The sequence below is a fragment of the Megalobrama amblycephala genome, linkage group LG12 (genome assembly GCF_018812025.1).
Source record: "Megalobrama amblycephala isolate DHTTF-2021 linkage group LG12, ASM1881202v1, whole genome shotgun sequence".
Lineage (NCBI taxonomy): Eukaryota > Metazoa > Chordata > Actinopteri > Cypriniformes > Xenocyprididae > Megalobrama > Megalobrama amblycephala.
Window position 1 is genome coordinate 20,872,764 of NC_063055.1, and position 23,807 is coordinate 20,896,570.

Consider the following 23,807-nt stretch of genomic DNA (forward strand, 5'->3'; position numbering starts at 1 on the left):
CATCTGACTATCTGTACAAAGAGTCACATTACTGAAGTGGCCTTGAAATAGTGCAGATTCTGGAAAATTTCATATTTTCAGTATTTCAGGGTTTTTTTTTTTTTTTTTTTTCTTCTATTTTAGGTTTCAGTAAAATTTTGAATCCCAATTTTTAATGAGTTCTAAGTCTTTTAGGCCCCACTGTATAAATATTTAGTTAGTTTGAGGTCAGTAATTATTCTTTTTGAAATAAAATTACAGGGGGTTTTTATTCATCAAATTGCAATAAATTGATCAAAAGTGACAGTAAAATACAGTGCCCTCCACAAATATTGGCACCCTTAGTAAATATGAGCAAAGGCGGCTGTGAAAAAAAATTTGCTTTTTGATCTTTCATTCAAAAAATTCACAAAATTCTAACCTTTCATTGAAGGAAAAGAATTGAAAATGGGGGAAAAAGCTCATTATGAAATAATGTTTTTCTCTAATACATGTTTGCCACAATTATTGGCATCCCTAGAAATTCTTCTGAGTAAAATATCTCTGAAGTATATTTCCATTCCCATTTACATTTGTTAGCACACCAGGGTGACTATGAGCATGAAATTGTGCAGCCATGACTTCCAGTTCCACAGGAGTATAAACATGAGGAAACACAAAGGCCAAATCCCCTTAATAATTCATCATAATGAGAAAAATCAAATAATATAGTTCTGATGTGCAGCAAAAGATTGTTGAGCTTCACAAAATAGAAAATGGGTATAAGAAAAAAGCTAACGCATTGAAAATCCCCATTTCCACCATCAGGGCAATAATTGAGAAGTTTCAATCAACTAAAGATGTTACAAATCTGCCTGGAAGAGGATGTGTGTCTAAATCGCCCTAATGCTCGGTGAGGAGGAAAGTTTGAGTGGCCAAAGACTCTTCAAGGATCACAGCAGGAGAATTGCAGAAATTAGTTGAGTCTTGAGTCTCAGAAAGCCTAAAAAATGTACCAAACAGCACCTACATCCCCACAAGTTGTTTGGGAAGGTTTCAAGAAAAATCCTTCTTTGCACATCCAGAAACAAACTCCAGCATATTCAGTTGTCAGACAAGACTGGAACTTCAATTGGGACCGGCTTCTGTGGTCAGATGAAACAAAAAAAAACAACAAAAAAAAGAAGCTTTTTGGCAGCAAACCCACCAGATGGGTTTGGTGCACACATGGATAAAAAGTGCCCCATGCCCACGGTTAAATATGCTGCTGGATCTTTAATGCTGTGAGCCTATTTTTCTGCTGGAGCTCCTGGACATCTTGTTCAGATACATGGCATCATGGATTCTATCAAATACTAACAGATAAAAAATCAAAACCTGATCACTTCTGCTAGAAATCCAATAATGGGCAGTTGTTGGATCGTCCATCAGGACAATGATCCAAAACAAACATCAAAACCAACACAAAAATGTGTAACTGAGCACAAAATGAAGCTTCTGCCATGGCCATCCCAGTTCCCTGACCTGAAACCTATAGAAAATGAGTGGAGTGAACTGAAGAGAAGAAGCACCAACATGGAGCTGGAATCTGAAGGATCTGGAGAGATTCTGCATGAAGGAATGGTCTCTGATCTCTCCTCAGGTGTTCTCCAAACTCATCAGGCATTATAGGTGAAGACTCAGAGCTGTTATCTTGGGAAAAGGACATTGCAATAATTGGGTGCCAATAATTGTGGCCAACATGAACTAGAGAAAAACATTTATTTCATAATGAGCTTTTCCACCCATTTTCAATTCTTTTCCTTCAATGAAAGGTTAGAATTTTTTGAATGAAAGCTCAAAAAAATAAACAATGCAGATTTATTTTCACAGCCACCTTTGCTCATATTTACTAAAAGTGCCAATATTTGTGTAGGACACTGTAGTTTATAATGTTACAAAAGATTTCCATTTAAAATAAATGCTGTTCTTTTAAATGTTTTATACATAATAGGAAATGTTTGTTGAACACCAAATCAGCATATTATAATGTTTTCTGAAGGATCATGCGACACTGAAGACATTGAGTAAAGAAGCTGAAAATTCAGCTTTGGTATCACAGGAAAACTTTACATTTTAAAATATATTAAAATCGAAAACAGTTATTTTAAACTGAAATAATATTTCACAATATTACTGTTTCTATACTGTATTTTGAGCAAATATATGCAGCCTTGGTGAGCATAAGAGACTAAAACATAAAAAACAAACAAAAACAAATCTCAAACTTTTGAATGTTAGTGTATTAATACTTTGAAATACATTTAGGGTATGATGAAATACAATATACCGTGTGTATACAACATTATAAAATATTTTAACAGATGGGATGTGAATCAGCAAGTGAATTTATGAGTGTCTTTTAAAAACTGATACTGTATTCATATACAGTATATACATAATGGACAAGTTAAATAATATTGTATGGTATCTTTATCTAATTTTCTTGAGTGCTTTGTAATGGGACTGCAAAGGAGCATTTGGTTTGTTTTTCTGATGAGACAAAACTGAAGAATAAACTGTGTGATCTACCTCAGACAAGATTTGTAACGTCTGCCGGTTTGGAGAAACAATAGATTATATAACAAACAAAATTCAAGTAAGCTGCTTTAGATTGTGGTGCATGCAGCAATATCTAGCATTTATTTAAATGGTTAACATCACTAAAATGCCAAACACTCCATCATTTATACAGGCTGTATAGAGAGTTGCCTTTGGGTTATTCGACTCGATATGACTTGCAAATAGATGCTGTCAAACTAAGATGTGCTAACAGGCTAATATTGTTCAGCTGCCTGTCTGAAAGCATGCTGGCATTAGAGGAACTCTTATTCTGCTCCAATGCCGGTTTCAGAATGGTCCCATGCTGCTCGTAATTACACTGTGGACTGTGAATGTGAGGTTTATGCCCAACCTTATTTGGCAAATTTCTGAATAGCGTTTCGAATATCGCTGCTGGCAACTGTCAAACACGAACAGATTCAGTTGGCAGGAGAAAAAGCCAGTCAGACAATGTCCACTCTTAATCAGAAATGGAAACTGACTAATGATTATATCACGATCGCCTCCCACAACAGATTTTTATCTATGCCCAAGAGAAACATTTCTCTCTTTACTGTTATATGACCTCTAGCTAAACTGATTTTCAAAAGTTCAGTTGCATACCATGACACTGCTGAATAGCAGCTGTAAATTAGAGAATCACAGTAACACCAACACCTCTATGTTGCAGTTTGAAAAATACAGTCAGCAGACTAACAGCTTCTACTAATAAGCTCACAATCAGAAAAGAGAGCACACAGTGCTCCGAATAAGTGAAAGAGAGGTTTTTCACAGCTGCATAGTGCCATTGTCAAAACAAGCTGAGCGGACCTCTGCCAGCGATGAATAGCTGTAATTGAGAAAGCATTTAATGAGGCCACGGACTATGCTCTCGGCAACACAGAGAGACAGAATTGGCAAATGTTACTTTTTCTATCGTTATTTATTCAAATTAGCTTCTCATCTGCATTTCAATAGATTTCAATCATGGCTCATTTGGTGGGAGATATCATATAGAAGACCTAAAGCAAGAATTTCAGCACATGCAATTTAATTGTATTTAAACTAACATTATCAGTTATGATTGTAAATTCATTTTTGAAAGGGTTAGTTCACCTAAAATTGAAAATTCTGTCATTAATTACTCAACTTCATGTCGTTCCAAACCCGCAAGACCTTCGATCATCTTCAGAACACAAATTAAGATATTTTTAATAAAATCCAAGAGGTTTGTGACTCGTCCATAGACAGATATACAATCAACACTTTCAAGGTCCAGAAAGGTATTGTTAAAACAGTTGACGTGACTACAGTGTTTCAACTTTAATTTTATGAAGTGACAAGAATACTTTTTGTGTGCAAAAAAAAACTAAACAAAAATAACAACTTTATTTAACAATAAGGCATGAAAAAACATTACTATTTTACGTTTTGGCAAATTGGTGGCAAATCTAAAACTAAGCATGAAGGTCCACCCCTAAACCTAAGCCTTAGTATGAAAAATGAGATTGTATGAGCTCATTCGAATTTGCCACCAATTGCCAAAAAATATAATTATGAATAGTGTTGAAATTACACAAAAACAGACGAGGAAACACATCCATACATTTGTAAGATAGATATCATGAAGAATTAATAGATAAATATTATATATTATATTTTTGAGGGGTCACACCACATGACATTTTATAACCTGTGGAAAGTTGCATAAACTGTTTAAACTAGCCTTACATGTTAGTCATCTAATTTTTTATGGCTGGTCATAACTTTTTTAAAGTCAGTTAAGGTAGATTGGTCTAATTTGAATCCGAAAAGTAAGACTGATTAGCCCTAATTAACTGCTAGTACTTCACTTAGCGGCTGTGTTTATGCTACAGGCCCCTGAACTAATCTTGTCTTGTCATAAAAAAAGTCAGTTTATCTGAATTTAAGACTTATTGTCCTTGACACACAGTCATGATGGTCAGCAGGACGCCTCTCTATGATATAATTTCCTGTTTTATGCTTTTTTTTCTGTATGGAATAGTCATTGTATGTATGAATTGCATTTTTAATGTATTTTTATTTAAATAAATTAACATAGTATATCGAGACAAAAATGAGTATTATGTCAAAGAAACACACCATGTGGTTTATATGGAGTATTTACATTTATTGTACACCAGATTTGTCAGAAATGTTAGATTAGGACACATACCCATAGAAATTTTACGTACAATTTATCGACCTTGACGACTACATGCGATTCCATACTGTACAAAGGCATGAGTAATGCATTTACACAAGTCCATGTTCCAGGTTAGCCATGGGATTGTCATATTAATGAACATGATTTAAACACTTCAAAGAACAAATAATGCTGCAAACTTTCTGAGCTGGTTTTTCAGTGCCACAAGCCTATTAGGACTAATCTAAACAGGAAAGACAAAGGGACGTTGTTCCATTATGTCATATATTGAACAAATTCAATTACTTGGCATCTGTGTGATTAAAACATTAGCATGGCTATTTATCCAATTAGTCTGGATAATTAGAAAATGGCGTTATAATAAATCTGTTCACACCCATTAAGTGAGTCCCTTGTGTGTTTGTTTGTTTATGTATGCATGTTTACAATTGAATGCAAATTGTGCATTATTAAGTCATTGGATTGGGGATTTTTGTCCTGCACCAGCAAATTTCATTGGCCACTCTTTAACAGTCCACAGTCAGAGCAGTGCAAATGCAATGAATGTTTACATTGTTCACGGATATATAAAATAATCTGTTAGTATAGAAGCTTGCTTTCATCACAGAATAAAAACAATTTTAAAAATAATTGCGACATTTTATCTCACAACTTTTTTTCTCAGAATTGCAAGATTTAAACTCACATTTGCAAGTTATGTTTATATCTCGCAATTTGGACTTCTTGTAGGATATAAACTCACAATTACAAGTTATAAAGTACAATTCTGAGGAAAAAAGACTGACTTTTTTAAACTTGCAATTCTGACTTTATATAACACAATTTTAAGAAAATAAGTTAGAATTGTAAGATGTAAAATCACAATTTGCGAGAAAAAAAAAAAAAAAATTCGCACTTACTTTTTAAAATTTTTATTCTGTGGCGGAAACTTCCAAATAATAACGTAAAGGACAACTACAAAAATGTAGATACAAAGCCTCACTTATTAGTGTTGATAATGGCAGAAAGGCAGAAATGCTGTTACATACATTTGCAATTTTTGGTTGAGTACAAACATCTAATAGTTCACTTCTTCAACATTGTAACACCAGACCGAGGCCCAGAAGGGAGCCTCTACTCTTGATGTATGTTCGAGCATGACAAATAGTGAGCAAAGTTACAATTCAACAGGTTTACAAGTATTTACAACTCGACAATTGTACAAGTTACTATGACCACTAGAAATTAAACCTACTATAGATTCAGCATCACATTCACTGTACAAACAATATTTATTCTCATGAAATGAGTTAACGTTACTGTTACTTTCATCAGAAGCAGAATTTGGGAAACTTATCAAGGTTTCGAGCGTATGAATCAGTAACTAGTAGTCCAATAGATAGGAAGCAGAGAAACATGGGAAAAGGCCAGTCAGGCCCTTTTTTCACCCAGAAAGAAAAGAAATCACCATCTGCACCCAATTCATCTTCAGACAAAACCTGAATTTATTCTACCAGACTGTGTCTGGTCTCTATGCTCATTCTCATGAACAGAGCTTTTATGATCCACCACCCTAAGATAAATAAATAAATAAATAAAATAAATATATGGCAAAGAGAGAGGGAGTAAGTAATTGATACCACAAGTGATGTGGGAAATTTGGAGGTTCAGGTGGCATTCTCTTCCTCATCATCCAGGTAGTAGTTGAGGGTGATAACAGCGCTGATAAATTCCCCCAGCTCCACAAAATCGGCCGTGATGATGTTTATTCCACTTTCCCCGGGTCGCTGAGAGCGGATCCACTGCATCATGCCAGGAAGAGCCCTGAGAGAACACAAATATACAGCCTGTTTCAATCTAAGGGGATTTGTTCTCAAAATGAACATTGTGGAAAAAATAGCTCAGTTTCAAAACATAGTGAACTTCCTTGCTGTCTATATAGGCAGCATCCTGACTGAAATGTAACTTCATAAATGACTTGATTTGGAATGTAGTCAGCAACTCTGTATGCCATAAAAGTAGTGCTCCTCATGCAAAGTACACACGTAATCTTTGATGCAATAAGTATATATACAGTTTGATAAAAAGTCTTTAATTAGTTTTAAATTACTAGTTTATAATTAGTTATAATTAGTTAAATTACTGTAATACTATTACATTACTAATAAATTCATATTTGACATTAATTAAATTTTTTTTTCCATTATTAAACTATTCTCACTGATACTTTTCAGTACCAAATGAATTTAAGTGTATTTATAATCAACATTTCTCTCGCATTGTCCACCATCTCACAATGCATTCAGGGAACGCATTCTCTCTGGAGGATAAAATTTGCCCTAAAATTTGGTCAAAACAAGGTATCGTATATGAAAGCACATTTCCACCACATAAGGGAAAAAAAATCATGCTTTGTTAACATAACTAAGTAAAAAATTATAAAATTAAGTCTAAATTATGACATTTTATAAATCATGTCATAATTATGACCTAAAAAGTTTCAATTTGTTATAATTATGACTTTTTATCTCATAATTAGGACTCTTTTTTTTTTTTTGTCGTAATTATGTATTTTTTGTCATAATTTCATGTTTTTATGTCATAATTATAATTTACCAAAGCAAGATTTTTGTTTTCTTATGTGACAGAAATGGGCTTCCATAGTAATAAGGAGGAAGCATGTTTAAATCTTAATTTTGGGGCAGTTGTGGCCTAATGATTAGAGAGTCGGACTTGTAACCCGAGGTGGGTTTGAGTCTCAGTACCGGCAGGAAATGTAGGTGGGGGGAGTGAATGAACCTGCAACTGCCCTTGAGCAAAGCACCTAACCCCCAATCACTCCCCAGGTGCCACAGCAAAAATGTCTGCCACTGCTCCGGATGTGTGTGTGTTCAATACTCACTGTTTTGTGTGTGTGTGCGCACTCGGATGGGTGAAATGCAGAGCACAGATTTCACTTTAAATTGTGTAATTAGGATGCTATCTAGAGGGGCAGCTCACTAGGTTTTGTTACAAAACTCATATGTATTGTTAGCTGGGTCTGTCTATAAATGGTGATGCACCTGAAGGTGGGTCACATCAGCAGACACAGACTCATCCCTACGAGCGTTATGACTCAGAAGATATCTCATGCTCTGCTGCTCACTCCGAGGTGATGCAAGGGCTAGAAGGCTTTATCAGCTAATAAGACGCCATTCTTGTCAGATTGCAGGGTGCTTGCAGAGACCGTATCATTTTACTCTCTGTGCCCCACCTCTCACCTCATCTATAATTTATTTGCCATCACCACAGTCGATGCAAAAATAATGACACATTCTACCAAAATATCACATTGGCTTTGGTCATAAAATGAACTTGTGACCAATGTGCACATTTTCCATAGAGAATAGAGATTTGATGCTTAACGTGTTACATGCTGAGATGAGACTTCTGAATGAGTCTTCCAGTAACCAGGGTGACTAACGCTGGTGTCATCTCTGCCCTTTAGCTAATGTTCCAGTTACACTAAGCAGAAATAATGTGCAGCTCCTCACTAAATACCCAGGGAGGTTCTGCTATGTATGTAGAGCATGAAGGTGGTATCACAGGTATGATTACGTTCTATGCTTTTAAATTCCATAACTGAATGAAGCTTGGTTCCATTTATGGAATCACACGAATTCTTCTACTGAGAATATAGTGTGAAACATGTAGCATGATAAGTATAGTCTAATTCCTGAACAAACGCTCTTAGCTGTTTTTTTAGTGAATCAAAACTAGGGCTGCACAATTAATCGAATTTCAATAATCGTGATTACAATTACTGTTGCCACAATTATGTAATCGTTCAATGGCGCAATTACAAAAAAAAGTCTACTCACATTATTCTGTGCTTAAGATGTTTTTTACTTTCTACAAGTTATCTTAAAGGTTTTTTTTCCATCATTTTAATAAAAATTTTAGTATAACATTATAATACCATGCATATTTTACATTTTTTTTATTTAAAGAAGAAACCAAACCAATGTCTTTTTGACATTTGAGGTTTAATGCTATAGAAAAGCAATAAAAGTTTTTCAGGAAGAGTGTTTTCAGCTAGTTTGATATAACAATATGGCATGCATTCGCTTCAAACAATGGCATAAAGCTATTCAAAACATCATTCAATGTAAACTGTGATAATCGTAACTAATGATCGCAATTGCAATTTCAAGGGAATAATCGACAATTATGATTTTTGCCATAATCATGCAGCCCTAATCAAAACCATACACCATAGCCAGTGTAGTTAAAATGAGTCCCAAACAAATGAGCCAGTTCTTTTTAGTGAATCAAACACATACAGATTTCAAGTTGAATTTAAACGGGACCTATTATGCCCTTTTTCAAACTCTTGATTTTATTTTTGGGGTCTACTAGAGTCGGTTTTCATGCTAGAATGTTTAAAAAGCACATTATTTTTCACATATTTTACATTTTTGCAGGCAGCACCTCTCTTCTATGTCTGTAAGTATTGCTCTGTTTAGTTTCTATGTTGCCTCTCCTTCTGAAAAGTGCAATGTGCTCTGATTGGTCGGCTGGACCATTGTGTTGTGATTGGTCAACCGCTTCGAGCATGTTTCAAAAATTGTTTTAAACATATTATCTAAATTATTTCTTTTTATACTCTTTTCTTTTATACTTTTTTTTTTTAAGAAACTAGAATCATTGAGAGGAATCCAATTATTGAATTCCTTTATGATTCCAACACCTAGATATTATGGTTGTGTTACAGTAGCTGCATGCCCAATGGCACACTATATGTCATGCCTGCATGACAGGTGAAAAGGAATAACAGAAGATGACAGACACAGATGCCAATGTATTCCATGCGGGAAGCGGAATGGCCCCCTCTCAGTCATTTGAATGAGCAGAATATTGGTTCACTCTTGAATTAATGCACTGAATATGTCATTCTGTCGTCCAGAGCCATTTCGAAATCTGCTTTCTGCCAAGAGTTTCATGTTTCTAACCAAGCCTGACAAATCCTGATCAGCAAAGCCCAAGAGACTCTGAGCAACGGCTAATAACTGTAATGAGATTAAATTGGAACTGTAAAAAATCTGCCTGGTGCTGATTTGAAGATAACAGAGAGCGAGATCTAATGAGTCAACACGATCTTTGATGCCACACATTTCACAGAAAGGATTTTGTAATTGTATATAGTATCCTACCTCTCTGTGATGGTCTCCCTCAGACCGCTGGTGACACCCTTCATGACGGTGCTTGCTTTGGGAGTGAGAACCACCTGGGACACAAAAAAGGTGCCCTTACGTCTCCGATCCTTTACTGAGGCTTGAAGGAACTGAATGAGCTTCTCAGGATCTGTGGTATTGGCCCAAGGAGAGGGCATCATCTGACCCGGCCACAGGAAAGGAACCTCCAGAGCCATGGGATTGTGATAGAAGACCAGCACCTGAAACTCTTTCTCCCAGAGGTACTTCAGGCTTACCTCTTGAGCAAACACTACTGGACAGAGTCGGTCTCCAAAGACGGTGCGCAACATCTGGACCAGTTTCTCGTGATGGAGGTTCTGTACGCCGTAGAAGTGGTTGAAGTCCAGGAACACGACCTCGCGAGCATGGGAAGCCAGGAAGGCGCTGATCTGCTCCAGGCCTTCGCGTACAGTGGCGCTGAACAGGCCGTGTGCAAAGTAGAGCTCGTTGTCGGGGTCTCTGGGTTTGGTGGATATGCGGAGGTCAAAGAAGCGGATGCCTGCCTCCAGCTGGGTGGTGAAGTTCATGGTTTGTGTCGCCAACCACTTCCTCATCAGCTTCTTGGCCACAGTGCCAAACACAGAGACAAAGTTCTGCACTGTTTCAGGCTGCTCCGGCCCAACTGGTGAGGCTTCGTCGATGTAGAAACTAAAAGAGTCATGGGAACCTGAACAGAAAATTTCTGAGTCAGTGATATTCATTATATCAATATGATAATGACAACTGAGTGATACAATTTTCTGGCTCATATAAAATATTCCATAGGGAACTGATTGGGTATTATCTCATGTATAATAGCAAAAGTCCCTGGTCTCTGTGAAATGATAAAGACAACATTCACTTTGCAATACAGGAAAGGCCACATAATATAATATAATATAATATAATATAATATAATATAATATAATATAATATAATATAATATAATACCATTAAAAATTAATACTTTTATTCAGCAAGGATGCATTAAATTGATCAAAAGTGACTGTTTAATGTTTCAAAAGTAGATAAATAAGCATATTCAAATGATTTCTGAAGAATCATGTGACACTGAAGACTGGAGTAATGACTGCGGAAAATTCAGCTTTGCCATCACTGAAATAAATTAGGTTTTTAAATATTTTAAAATAGAAAACTGTTATTTTACATTTTTAAAATATTTCATAATATCACTGTTTGTGCTGTATTTTTGATCAATGAGGCAAAGACATTAAAAAAGACAAAAACATTAAAAAAATATTGTTGACCCAAAACTTTTGATGTTTTGATATTCTGTTAATTAGGTTAATTAGTTTAAGTTCAAGTTTAACCATTTATTGAATATCCTGAGATTAATAATTAACACTATAAACACTGGTGCATAATTTATTTAGTTAAAAAAAAAAAATCATATACAGTAGCATAAAACAAACCCCCCACCACCACCACCAAAAAATGTTCATATAGAATAGCCCTCTTCTATGGTCTGGTGGACTTCACAGACATGCACAAGCCTACGAACATACACGAAGTGTGCCATTTGGGACAGGGCCATCTGCTCTAAAAATAATCAGAACAATGATTTTAAGGTGACTTGCTGTGAAAAAGACTCAAATCTAATACTGCCTGACAATCTGTGGTACTTTTTGTACAGCAGGAACCTAAGAATACATATAATGGCTGCTGTAATGGTTAAATGAAATAATGGAATAATGCAATAGCCAACACTTGCATCCTGACTGCAGCAGGAGGAAAAGCGTTGCCAGGGCCTACAGGATAATAACATGGAGTTCACAAGCACGCTTTCAATGTAAAAACAGAGCAAAGCCAGGTGCTATGTTTGATCTCAAAAATCAAAACAACTATTAAAATAGATGCATTGCTAATGTAATTAAATGAAAGCATTTAGCAGTCTATAACCGGTGCATGTGAGAGAGACTCTCCGAATATTATTTTTGATGAATAAACAATGCGTCTCTGCATCTGAAGGCAGCACTGTAGCAGCCATCAACATTCACCATGGAAAAGGACCATTAGGCAAACAGCTGTCTGCTCGGCAAAGACATCTCAGCAATCACTACAACAAAACCAGTGGAAATGATGGAGGCATTAGATGCTGCTTTAACTAGCAAAGGAGAAAGAAAGAAAGAAAGAAAGAAAGAAAGAAAGAAAGAAAGAAAGAAAGAAAGAAAGAAAGAAAGAAAGAAAGAAAGAAAGAAAGAAAGAATCACAACCCTCAGATTTGCTAACATTTCAGTTCAATGACAATCTGTCTCTATTATGACAATAAAGTGTGTCATTTATCTAATGAATGTTCATTAAAAAGATCGGCCTGAAATATACAGACTTTGTTTCTGTGTCAAATTCAGATTAATGAGCAACAGTGTATGTCTCATTTCCCTCCTTGACACAGGTAATGCCTTCTGGTTCGTGGAAACGGAGGGAAGTCTCCACTAACACAATTTCCAAGTATGTCTCATTGGATCAGAGACTGTGAATGAAACACAACACATTACTATTTTAACATAGTTTTCATTCATTCTCTCCAAACACAACACCTATAATGTATGCTATAAAACATCCTCTTTTATTACATTTTTGAAACAGAAAGATCATTTTAAAAATAAATTAATAGCAACTTGTCTTTTCTCCTTGAGCTATATAACTTGTGCAAACCTTAAAAACAAAGGAAATGAGATTATTAAAGCTGCACTGAAGCTGTATTATGACTTACATCCCAAGAAAACCACATTTAAAACACTGTGTGGTTGTTGAACAGAAGAAAACAAGGTGAATTTCATCAGGCCTGAACAAATTCAGCTCCATAAGGACCCAGTGCTTTTAGTTAGCTTTCTCTTCAGCTAAATGCAAAGGAGCATCTCCTTGTTATGAGATCCCTGCTTTGAGATACACTGAGCTGATATTAGGAAGGTTTGAGGAAAATTATTTCTGGGAAAATGGACCATTTAACAAAATGAAAGTGGCTGATTGGTCTCATGTTTCACCTCTGAACCTCAGAGAGGAGGCACATTAGAGCAGATTAAAGACTCATTTCATGCAATCCAGAGATGATTATTGAAACAATAAATTTTGTTGTGTAGAGAGGACACAAACCTGTCTATAGTTGTTATTGTTTGAATATAATACATTTTAAATAATAAAAAGCAAAAAATATGTATAATATAAAATTATATTATATAAAAATAATATAAAAATAAATACAAAATTAATATAAAAAACAAATTAAACCTGCAAGCAGCAATGAAAGGGCCCTCATACCCAGGGCCACCACCACCCAGAGGCTTTTGACGTACCACACTTCCTGCTGTTAGCAGGTGGCGCTTTTACTATAAAAAATCTATATTGCCATGTAGATGACTACATGTCTATCAAACATGAATTTTGGGGCAGATCGGACATTGTATGCCTGAATTACAACAACTTCCTGTTTTGTGCATTACTTGCATATTTTAGCACTTAGCCAAGTATTGCATGATTTAACATGTTTCTAGCATGTTTGGTACTTCATGGCATATATAAATGTGTTCCTGGGAGTGAATTACAGTGTAAAGCATGCCATTTCCTGTTGCCAGGAGGTGGCACCATGACTAACTGAATATTTGCATGTTGATGTCATCAAACATGTGAAGTTTGGGGCAGGTTGGACATTGAGTTACAACAGCTTGCTCTTTCATGGCGAAAGTCCGCCACGGACACGCCGTTCAATGAAAACTCAAGATTTTCGCATTGTAACGTCGCAAAGTCCTTTAGATTAGGCTGACCAAATATGATGTTTATCTGATAAAATCTCTGGGAGGAGTTTGTTAAAGTACAACATCTGGAAATAGCAAAAACTGCACAAATTTCGCAGAGAAAATTCAAAATATCTGACTTCCTGTTGGGTTTTCAGATTTTACTCCAAGGGACTTTTTTGTTGGTATTGGGCTGTTTCATGTGTCTACCGAATTTCATACTTGTACGTGAAATGTAGCACAAAGGGCACTTAATTTAAATTTTGTAGGTGGCGCTATCAAGCCATTTTGCCACACCTAATTCTAAAACCCATATCACATGTAAATGTTCACCACGCACGTGCAAAGTTTCATGAGTTTTCAAGCATGTTTAGGCCCTCAAAAATGCAATTCATTTCGGAGAAGAATAATTGACTGAGCAATTAGATTAGGGTCCTTGCACCATTGGTGCTCGGGCCCTAATAATTTCATTCCTGGATAATGATTGCTCAATAAAATACACAATACGACACCTGTTCATAATATCACTGAACGGCACCCAGATGTATTCGCCTCATTATATTTTGATTTAATATGTTTTTATTCATGTGGATATGGTGAATGAAGACATTATTTTTCAATATGATCTTTAAAAACCTCCCTGGGTTGACTGTCCAACATCACATACTGCAGCGCAGTGAAATGCTATCATTCTAAAACCAAACCAGCAGCAGCAACACTTACGGCAGATTCTATTCAAGGGTTTACTGTGAACCCTTAGGCTGATGTAACTACTTATCTCAAAAGATTGACATGTCATTGTCAACCACAGGGGACCGCCTCAGAGTTCAGCAGGAAAAGTCATCATTACAGGAAAAAGTGACTCTTTTTTTTCCCCATGGTGACTGTGCTTTCATGTCTGGTCACTTAATCTTTTCCATTTATCTTGTTTGAGACATGACAGGCTCTCTTTTGGGTCTAAAGTGCAGGATTAATGGATGAACAATTGGATGGATAGACAGTTTTAAAGATGAATCAGACACAAGCAAACGGAGCCTTCGAGGTTTAAAGCCATTGCAATTTTTCATGCCACTAGTGCAACTTTAAGTAATTGAAATCATTTTGTATGTACGTGTGATCTGTCAGAAAATAAATAAATATTCCTTACACCTCATCACAGGAAACATTTTGGGTAGGCATTTTGACATTTGGCAAGCGATGCAATGCTCTACTATGAAGAAAAATGAGCGATAGGACAAAAGAAAAACGGGTAATTAGAGTAATTTTCAGAGAACAATTATTTGCAACAAAGATGTGCCTTGAGTTTGATGATTTTTTTTGGTCTCCAACTGAGCATGTAGTCAAAGTGAATATACTTAAAGTGTTTACCCAATAACTGCCTATGGATGCTGTTCATGGACAGGAAAATAACTTGGCATAGCAGATGAGTTCCTAATCACACACTCCGGCTGCCTCAAGGTCAAATGTCTAGACCTGTCAAGAGCACTTCTAACATACGACTGCAGTTAGATTACGAAGCCTCTGTGAAGCTCATCAACAAAAAGCTGTGGTTAGTGATGTAATCCCTTCTTCCATTCTTCATTAGTGAATAGGTGGGATTACACATGCTACCATGTATGAAATATAGGGCAAGATAACTAACAGGTCTCCAGTGCCCCTCAAACATATTTACTGTTTATGGGTCAATGATATTTTTTGTTATCTTGAACCCCCAAATGCAGGTGGTGCAACTGTCCGAACAAATAAACAGACTATTTAAAATGCTGTCTTAAAGGGGACCTATTATGCAAAATTCACTTTTGCCTGGTGTTTGGACATAAATGTGTGTTGGCGGTGTGTGTACACAACCACCCTATAGTGATAAAAATCCACCCACTCCTTTTTTTTAATCCCCATAAATCATAAGCAGTGTCTCAGAACAAGCCGTTTCCAGATCCTTGGCAGTGTGACGTCACAAAAGCAACAGGCCCCGCCCACAGAGTTGACTGACACTGAAGTTTGAACATAGAACCGCCCTGAGCGCGTTGTTTACAGCGATTCCGCCATTGCTGCACTGACGAGAACGTCTCCCAAGTGTTTTAGGTGTTCTGTAGCTGGATGGATTAATCCACATAACTCTCTTCATGTACAACCTAAATCTGAGCTGCTGAAGACGAGGTGGATTAATTTGGTTTTCCAGGAAAATGCTCCCACAGTTCTGCCGAAATTCGTGTATGTCTGCGTGAATCATTTCACACTGGACTGCTTTGTGAACTAATATCAATACAAAGGGACAATATAAAACAGAGACTGTGCTAAAAATGTGCTACTCAAGGATATACAAGTAAAAACTGTTCGTGATCCAGCTTAAAGACTCCAGAATGATACTATATGGCAGCAATGAAGGTGAGGGCACTTTATTACAGTTCATCGGAGTTTATTTACGGTATAAAGTTTATTAAGCACCACACGAAAGGCATAAGGTCTTTATATATTTGTTTACTGTTAGTTGTAACGAGTGTTTCTGTGTTCTTCACTATGTTTGTTGGTGATAATACAAGGATAAGAGAGAGAGTTTATGGATAATATTTTAATGCACACGACTTGCACTGTTTTATTAAGCTCTTACAGTGATTTTCTTGAGTGAAAACAGACGCTTCATCTTTTGTGTGAAGTACAACCATCATTCGGACGGTACAACAGGCTTGTACTAATATAGTGGATTTAAAAACAAGAAGGCAATATAAGTTATAACCGTAATTGAACCAAACTATACCTGTTCTATCTCCATGCAGCATATATTTGCAGTTTCTGACATTATAGTGCGTCCTGACTGAATCCTGTCACCGGAGAATCAGATCTTGAAGCTCCGCCCTCTCAGGCCGAGCACAGCAGCTCATTTGCATTTAAAGGGCACACACTGAAATGGCACGTTTTTGCTTAACCACTAAAAGTAGCAATTTTAACATTCTACAAAAAATTATCTGTGGGGTATTTTGAGCTAAAACGTCACATACACACTCTGAGAACATCAGAGACTAATTTTACATCTTGTTAAATAGGGCATAATAGGTCCCCTTTAATAATAAAAAATTACTATGTAACTAAATATTACGACATCATTTTAGGTTTGAAACCTCTCAATGTAAACAAATTTTATAAATATCAGTAGTTTTAAAGCTGTTGAGATAACTGAAATTTTAATTTTCTCAAAATATGGCTCTTTTATTATGAATTGACACAGTAATAACAGTAAACGTGATAATGCATCATCCAGATGACCCCAACTGATCCTTGTAGCAGAGTGGAAAGGTTTGTAGATCTCTCTCAAATACTGGTAAAAACTGCTAATTTCCTGTATGGGTAGGTTGGTACAGTTTACATGTCAGGTGGTACAGTTATAGTATATACAACTATTTGGTTGTACCGCCTGACATAAAAACAGTCAAAAAAAAATAAAATAATTATTTAAATACTTTGAAATGTTATCTAACAATTGAAACTTGTTTAAAAAAATTGTTCATGACTCAAAAATATGCCAGTTTTGAAAAGATTTAAAAAAAAAAAAAAAAAAAAAAAAACGTTTTTAAGCTTTATTTGTCAATGACTCTCATACAACATTAAGTATGTGTATGTGTGTGTATATATATATCAGATAGAATTCATGAAAGAATCCTGAAAAAGGTTTCTACAAAAATACTAAGCAGCTCAACTGTTTTGAACATTGATAAGAAGAAATGTTTCTCGAGCACCAAATCAGCATATTAGAATAATTTATGAAGGATCATGCGACACTGAAGACTGGAGTAATTATTGCTAAAAAATTCAGCTTTGCCAACAAAGGAATGAACTGCATTATAAAATATATGAAAATAGAAAACAGTTATTTTAAATTGTAGCCTAATAATATTTCACAATATTACTGTTTGTACTGTATTTCAAACAGTTAAAGTTCATTAAAAAATCTTACAAATTTTGAACAGTAGTGTAATGTTACCTTGTTGACAATGTTTAATACGTCGCAGAAAACCAAATGTTGAACTTGAGAATCAACAAACGCAAATGCAGATTTTTCTCACAACACAGATTGTTCTGTTTCTACATTGTCTGCCATTGGCTGCCCAAAAGCTGATTACAATGCTAACTATGATTAAGGGGTGGAGACACATTCCCTTATGAAAATATGAGAACCATAGCATGAATATCAATTATGGCTCTCCATAACACCTAATAAGACTAGGTGCCATGCCTTTCTCTGAATTGCAACACCCTGTGTACTTTTCAAGCGTACAGGTGGCCGATAAAGCAGCCGTGTCCTGCTTATTCTGTGGGCTTGTCACTTTAGCACAGCCACTCTCAGCACTGACACAATTCCTCTGCCCCGGTCCTGCCGCCAGTGCAGGTGACAATGGCAACTGTAACAGGGTGATGACCTCATCAAGCCAGCCATCCAGCAGAGCACAGTAGTGTAAGAGCCACACAAAAGCCTACTTCTGCAAAAAAAACATTTTTCTAACAGGTACGCAGGTTCATTTTGTACATAAATGCTGTTCAATGTCCACAACAAAGGGATAAATGCCTCCCTTGGTGACAAATATCCCCACTGGCATGTACAATGTGTGGGGAGAACGTAGAATATCTATTCCGTTTAGGAATGGTACGCCAATGATATGTGGTTGCCAATAGGAGAATGATTCATGTTTTTGCAAGTGTGTATGTGGAGGATGACGATCTGACCTCCAAAATACTGCCAAAACTGATGCTACAAGTAAACAATGTTGAGTTGCAACAGGAGGATCAGTCAAATCTTTAATCTGAGGAGAGGTTTGAGAGACTACAATGATTTCTTGAGCCTCTTAATTTGGAATGACTATAAAAAGAGTTCCGATAGAGGAAATAAAAGACACACTAGATTCTCTTATAGCACAAGCACTGACCTTCACAGCGCAGGAGGTGGCAGTTTTTGAGTGGCAGTGCTTAAAAATATCAGGCTCATGGATGTCCCTATAATATGTCCACAGGCTGACTTTGATGACGTTTGAAGCAGAATCTTTCAAAAAACGATTGCATGGGAAGGAATTGTTATTAGAAATACATTTTGGCTGACAGTTCAAGATTTACTCATTAAGATTCAACATAAAAGTCACCGTGAATGGCTATTTGTAATCCATCAAAACAATCATCCACTTCGTTAAATTAATGTGATGCATTTCCGAAGAAATGTAGAGCAAGATCTGACTGGATTGTGAAAAGTGGTAGTTACCAGAATGGAGCCAGACCAAACACTAGTTTGGTAGACGGAACTCTATAGAGTGCAACAGTCGGGTTCTGGAAGTAAAAATCCCATTCATTTTCTCTAGGGAACACAGGCGCAGCACCAAATGTTGGGCCCTATGCAAAGACAGTGTGTTGGGGCCCCTTTTGCATCCCATGATCCATGCTATTTATCACACTTTTTTTTAAATAATAGTGTACAAGTATACACATAGCTCTCACTGATAGAAAAACGATAGCTCTCACTGATATTTGTGCTACCATCAGATACATGTGTATAGTTTAAGAATAATAGCTGCTGAATAGTATACATGGTATTTTTATGTATACTTTAAATAATTTTTGTCATTTCTGTTAAAAATGTAAAAAAAAAAAAAAAAAAAAAAAAAAATATATATATATATATATATATATATATATATATATATATATATTTTAATGCAAGATCCACACAAACATTGCTTACATTTTGTTTTCCATATTTACAGTTTATCTCTAAAAATTTGACACTTTTTTCGTGTTTAGAGTAACATTACAATAAGAGCGCTTATCACTGGCTTAGAAACAAGTTGTTTCTCATTATGTAGGAAAATGCAGACTCATGTGCAGCAAGCTTACATAACATAAGCCTTGCTCAAACAATATAGGTTCTCACTTGGTCTCTTTGGAAAGAAATTTGTGAGGAATTGTTTTCCCTTAATATGTTTACTCATCTCCCCTCCTATTTTTGATTGACCTTCGTTTGAACATTGTACGCGGCGGCGTCACGACTCGAAGATAACTAGAAGTCCGGCGAGTCTGCTCTCCCTCACAGCCAACTGGTGCTTTGCAACGTTCCTAGACAACCAATCAAATCATGCAAATTGCGTGCATGCTGTGCTTGTGGGAGGTGCCTACACGAACGTGTGCAAAGGTTGTCAAAACGTGCAAACAGAGAAGTAGCGCAGACGCAGTGTACGCGCACAATTGTAAAACAATAATAATAATTTCAGGATCTTCGAGGGCCCCTCACAAGCCAGGGCCCTATGCATTCTGTCACCCTTTCCCCCTCACTTACAATGCCCCTGATAGGGAAACTGATTTTAATGATAACTTACAACTGTTAAAAACATGCATTAAGAAAGTAAATGGTTGATTTTAGTTTCATGTTGCCTTTAATATACAGGCATTATACAAGTTTAAAAATAAAAATACAAAACAAAAAATACTTGCTTTTTTTTCATGCAAACCTCCAGCAGCCTGAAAATATGACAGCATGAAAGCAAATGTGCCTCAGGCTGAAATAAAACACTACTGAAATATGCATGAGACAAAGGCGAAGGATCAATGGTTATGTTTTAGGAATTGATTCTGCGGAGCTAAAATGACCATTGCTTCCTCTAATTATATTTGTGCACAGCTAAACTGAGAAAAATACTCTATTGCCAGAGGGTTAACCCTTAAATGCACACCTCGGGTCTTTAGTGACTCATTCACTACCCTCCTCCTCTTTCATTTTTTTAAAAGTTAGACATCAACCTTCTTAGTATTCCTTAATCAATTCATTATAAACAATATAACAAGGAAAAAAAATTATAAATTAAAATTATAAAAGAATGCCTGTCCATTCATTTTTGTAAAAATTTTATAGGGTCACTAACGACCCAAGGTGTGTAACAGTGTAAGTGTATATTATCTGCGCAACAATAATTTGAATCTTTGATGACTGAATAAGTGCAATCACCTTTATTCCACAAGGTGGCAATGTCTGATACACAATGATGAAGTGACGTTTCACTCATAGTTACCGCAGGCAGAAAACAAAAGAATAGGAAATATCATCAGCAAAACTTGAAATGGCTCAGCGATTTACTGCAGAGCAAGTACTGAATGCAGTGTCACTGTCAAATGATGTTGGATCTGGTGAAGAAGCTGTCAGCAGTCAAAATATTGATTAGATATTGAAAATGATAGTTTTGAGAATATGTTTGAGATCGCAAATATGAGCCAGTCAGCCAGATGCTGAATATACTGGGAAATGAGCTCTAATGAGGACAGTGATTATGGTATAAAACATCTGCTCAAAATGAACCCGTCCAAGCTCCAAAAAAAAGGTAACAAAACATGCTTTATTTTATATTCTTTTCTAATTGTTACTGTAATATCAGGAGAGTTTTATATGATCAAAACAGGTAGAGATCCATCTATGCTATATATAGATCTGGGTCGCTAAAGACCCGAATATGTAATAATGATTGGTGAAACATTCATGCATTTAAAAGGTTAAGCAAAATCAAGTTTGACTAAGATTGGATCAGAGCACAATAGATGAATGGACGGACAAAAACTTTTATTGAGATAGATAGGTAGGTAGGTAGGTAGGTAGGTAGGTAGGTAGGTAGGTAGGTAGATAGATAGATAGATAGATAGATAGATAGATAGATAGATAGATAGATAGATAGATAGATAGATAGATAGATAGATAGATAGATAGATAGATAGATAGATTTTATACAAGCTTACATTCTAATAAATCTCTTTTTCATGTCTTCAAGAGTAAGTCTTAACTGTGCATTGTGAGACCAACTCAAAAGCTCACAGATTTGCAAGATATCTGTGTGGGAGTGGTACGTGTCCAGAATTCTTACTCAAGACATAATTCATTTAGAGCCTTTTGATAAACAGCTGCTACACTAACTTTCCATCATCCACCCACAGCCTTGCCGACAACACAGTTTTACAAAAGTTTTACAAAAGATTGATGATGGCACTGGGTCAAGTTGTCCTCAAGTAGGAAATGTTGCTTCAGTGCTACTGCTTGAATGATGCATCCAGTACAAATGATGCATCCAGTACGATGAAGTCAGAGCACTTACTGTACAGTATGATCAAGAAAGCAGTATGATCCCTGTGGCACATGGTTGAAATAGGTGTTAATCAGGGTTTTAATCAGTGATGTCCGGGCTGATTGCTCCAGCCTTTGGTGCTGTTCAACAACACATATACCACTATATTGGCCGTAACACCAGTCCCTTACAACAGCAAAAGATGAAAACTGCAAGTATTGAGAGTTTAATCATGATTACATTTGTCTCAACAGAAAATATTGACATACACTCAACAAGTGATGATTCATTATTGGTTGTACACCATGAACATGCAGGGCAACGCCTGTATGCAAACACATCTTGCATCCTCTGATTCCAACATGCCTTCCAACATGTTTTTATTGCTTCAGGACAGTGTCAACAATCACAGTTCCTATAGTGATTACGTACATGCTATCTAGGCAAGTTACTCACAACTGCAAGTTACGCACATTGGAGTGCGTTACGGAGAGTGCACCTTGTGAGAAAGGCATCATGGGGTATGATGGAGAGTATGCTGGCAATGAACAAGTGGTTTTATCCTTAAAAATAAAAGTGGGGGTTTTTCGCAGCGAAGCCTTCGAAGAACCATTTTAGTTTCCCAAAGAACCTTTCAGTGAACAGTTCTTAAAAAAAATATCATTATTTTATAGTGTGAGGAATATTTTCCAATGGAAAGGTTCCAAGGTCCTTCATGGAACCACAAATGGCAATAAAGCAGCTATTTTTTGAAGAGTGTATGGAAATTAACGCCTATAAATAAGGTTTAGGTTTTTTAGAGTAGGCTATTGGCTGTCATTAAGATGATGAGTAACCTAATAAAAAAAAAAAACAGAAAAAAAAAACAGTGACGAAGCAATTCTTTACTTCGTCGTTTTTATTTTGTATTTATTTATTTATTTTTCTGATCATCTAACTACAGTATTGGTCTATACATAATCTCTGTGCCGTTTCGTAATATTGTATAGGTCAAAGAAAGCTGTGGCACATGTGTAGCCTAATATGTGTCTCTTAATCCATCGCAGAGACGGATTTCGAGCCCCAAGCAACAAGTGTCCTATTTAATTTATGCCACACGTCTTAACATTATTATAAACTCGCTGGGTTGGAGCAATATTAATGCCGACAACCTATTAGTCACACAATAGCATATGTCATAAGCAGAACCCATTTTATCTACGTTTATGTGACCTCTCACTGCGATGTACGTTTTGAGCAAGAGTTGACTAAAATAATAGGCTACTAAAAACTTTTTTGAAAGGGTCAGTTAAGTCATTCTAGAAGCTGTACCCAAGCATAATTTTTCATATATATATATATATATATATATATATATATATATATATATATATATTCCGCAGCAATTTCTCACTGTTCATAGGCTACTATTCCTCCTATGCGCGCATTAAAAGGCATAACAAGACTTACCCGGTATGGCGAGGTTGGTAAGAGGAATACTGTGCAAGGTTTCAGGTAAACTTGACATCCAGTCCGCATAACGGAGTTCGCTCTTCCCCTGAGACGAAGCCATGCCGTCGGTTCTCCGGTGCGCAGTGTCCGTGCGTCGCTCTGAGTGCTCTAGTATTCAGCGCCCGCGCTCGCGTGAGTTCACAGCACGAGCATCACCACACCCCCGAGACGGCGCGCGCCGCACATACATCACAATTTCCCCAGCCTTCTGAATTTAAAGAGCATCTTGACAAACATATATAAGCTCGTTGCATGTAACAGGTCTAAATTATTCCCTCCCATGTGTCTGCTGGGTGTGGGCGCAATTAGATAGCCTATAGCCTTTGGCGCGCACAAGGCTCGTGCGGATTTAATTAATTAATTTGATGTTGTTGAACAATTAGCCCACTGTGCCGAGGAACAGGGTGGACGAATCCTCAATCCGTGCATCACACACATTTACTCTTTCACGTTGAATATTAACACAGTGGCTGTGCAAGTCTGAATTATTATGAAGCAGTTCAATTCGCGTTGGAAACAAACGCTTGTGCAACAAGTGTAACAGAAGAATCATACAAATAATAAAACA

The 23,807-nt window shown here is 36.4% G+C and overlaps 1 protein-coding gene across 1 annotated transcript; it reads right to left on the reverse strand.

Moving 5' to 3' along the window:
* Window positions 1-4,669: 4,669 nt before the first annotated feature.
* plcxd3 (phosphatidylinositol-specific phospholipase C, X domain containing 3) lies at window positions 4,670-23,514 on the reverse strand. Its single transcript, XM_048211074.1, has 3 exons — window positions 23,198-23,514; window positions 9,898-10,606; window positions 4,670-6,529 (listed from the first exon to the last, which is right to left on the reverse strand). The coding sequence occupies exons 1-3, from the start codon at window positions 23,298-23,300 to the stop codon at window positions 6,373-6,375; spliced, it is 969 nt and encodes a 322-aa protein (XP_048067031.1). The 5' UTR covers window positions 23,301-23,514; the 3' UTR covers window positions 4,670-6,372.
* Between the last annotated feature and the right edge of the window lie 293 nt (window positions 23,515-23,807).

Coding starts and splice junctions, on each gene's coding strand:
- plcxd3 (XM_048211074.1), bottom strand. CDS start 23,300: ATGGCTTCGTCTCAGGGGAAGAGCGAACTCCGTTATGCGGACTGGATG. Junction 10,607..23,197: donor TACCAACCTCGCCATACCGG/GTAAGTCTTGTT, acceptor TTTTCTGTTCAG/GTTCCCATGACTCTTTTAGT. Junction 6,530..9,897: donor AGGGAGACCATCACAGAGAG/GTAGGATACTAT, acceptor GTGTTCTCTCAG/GGCTCTTCCTGGCATGATGC.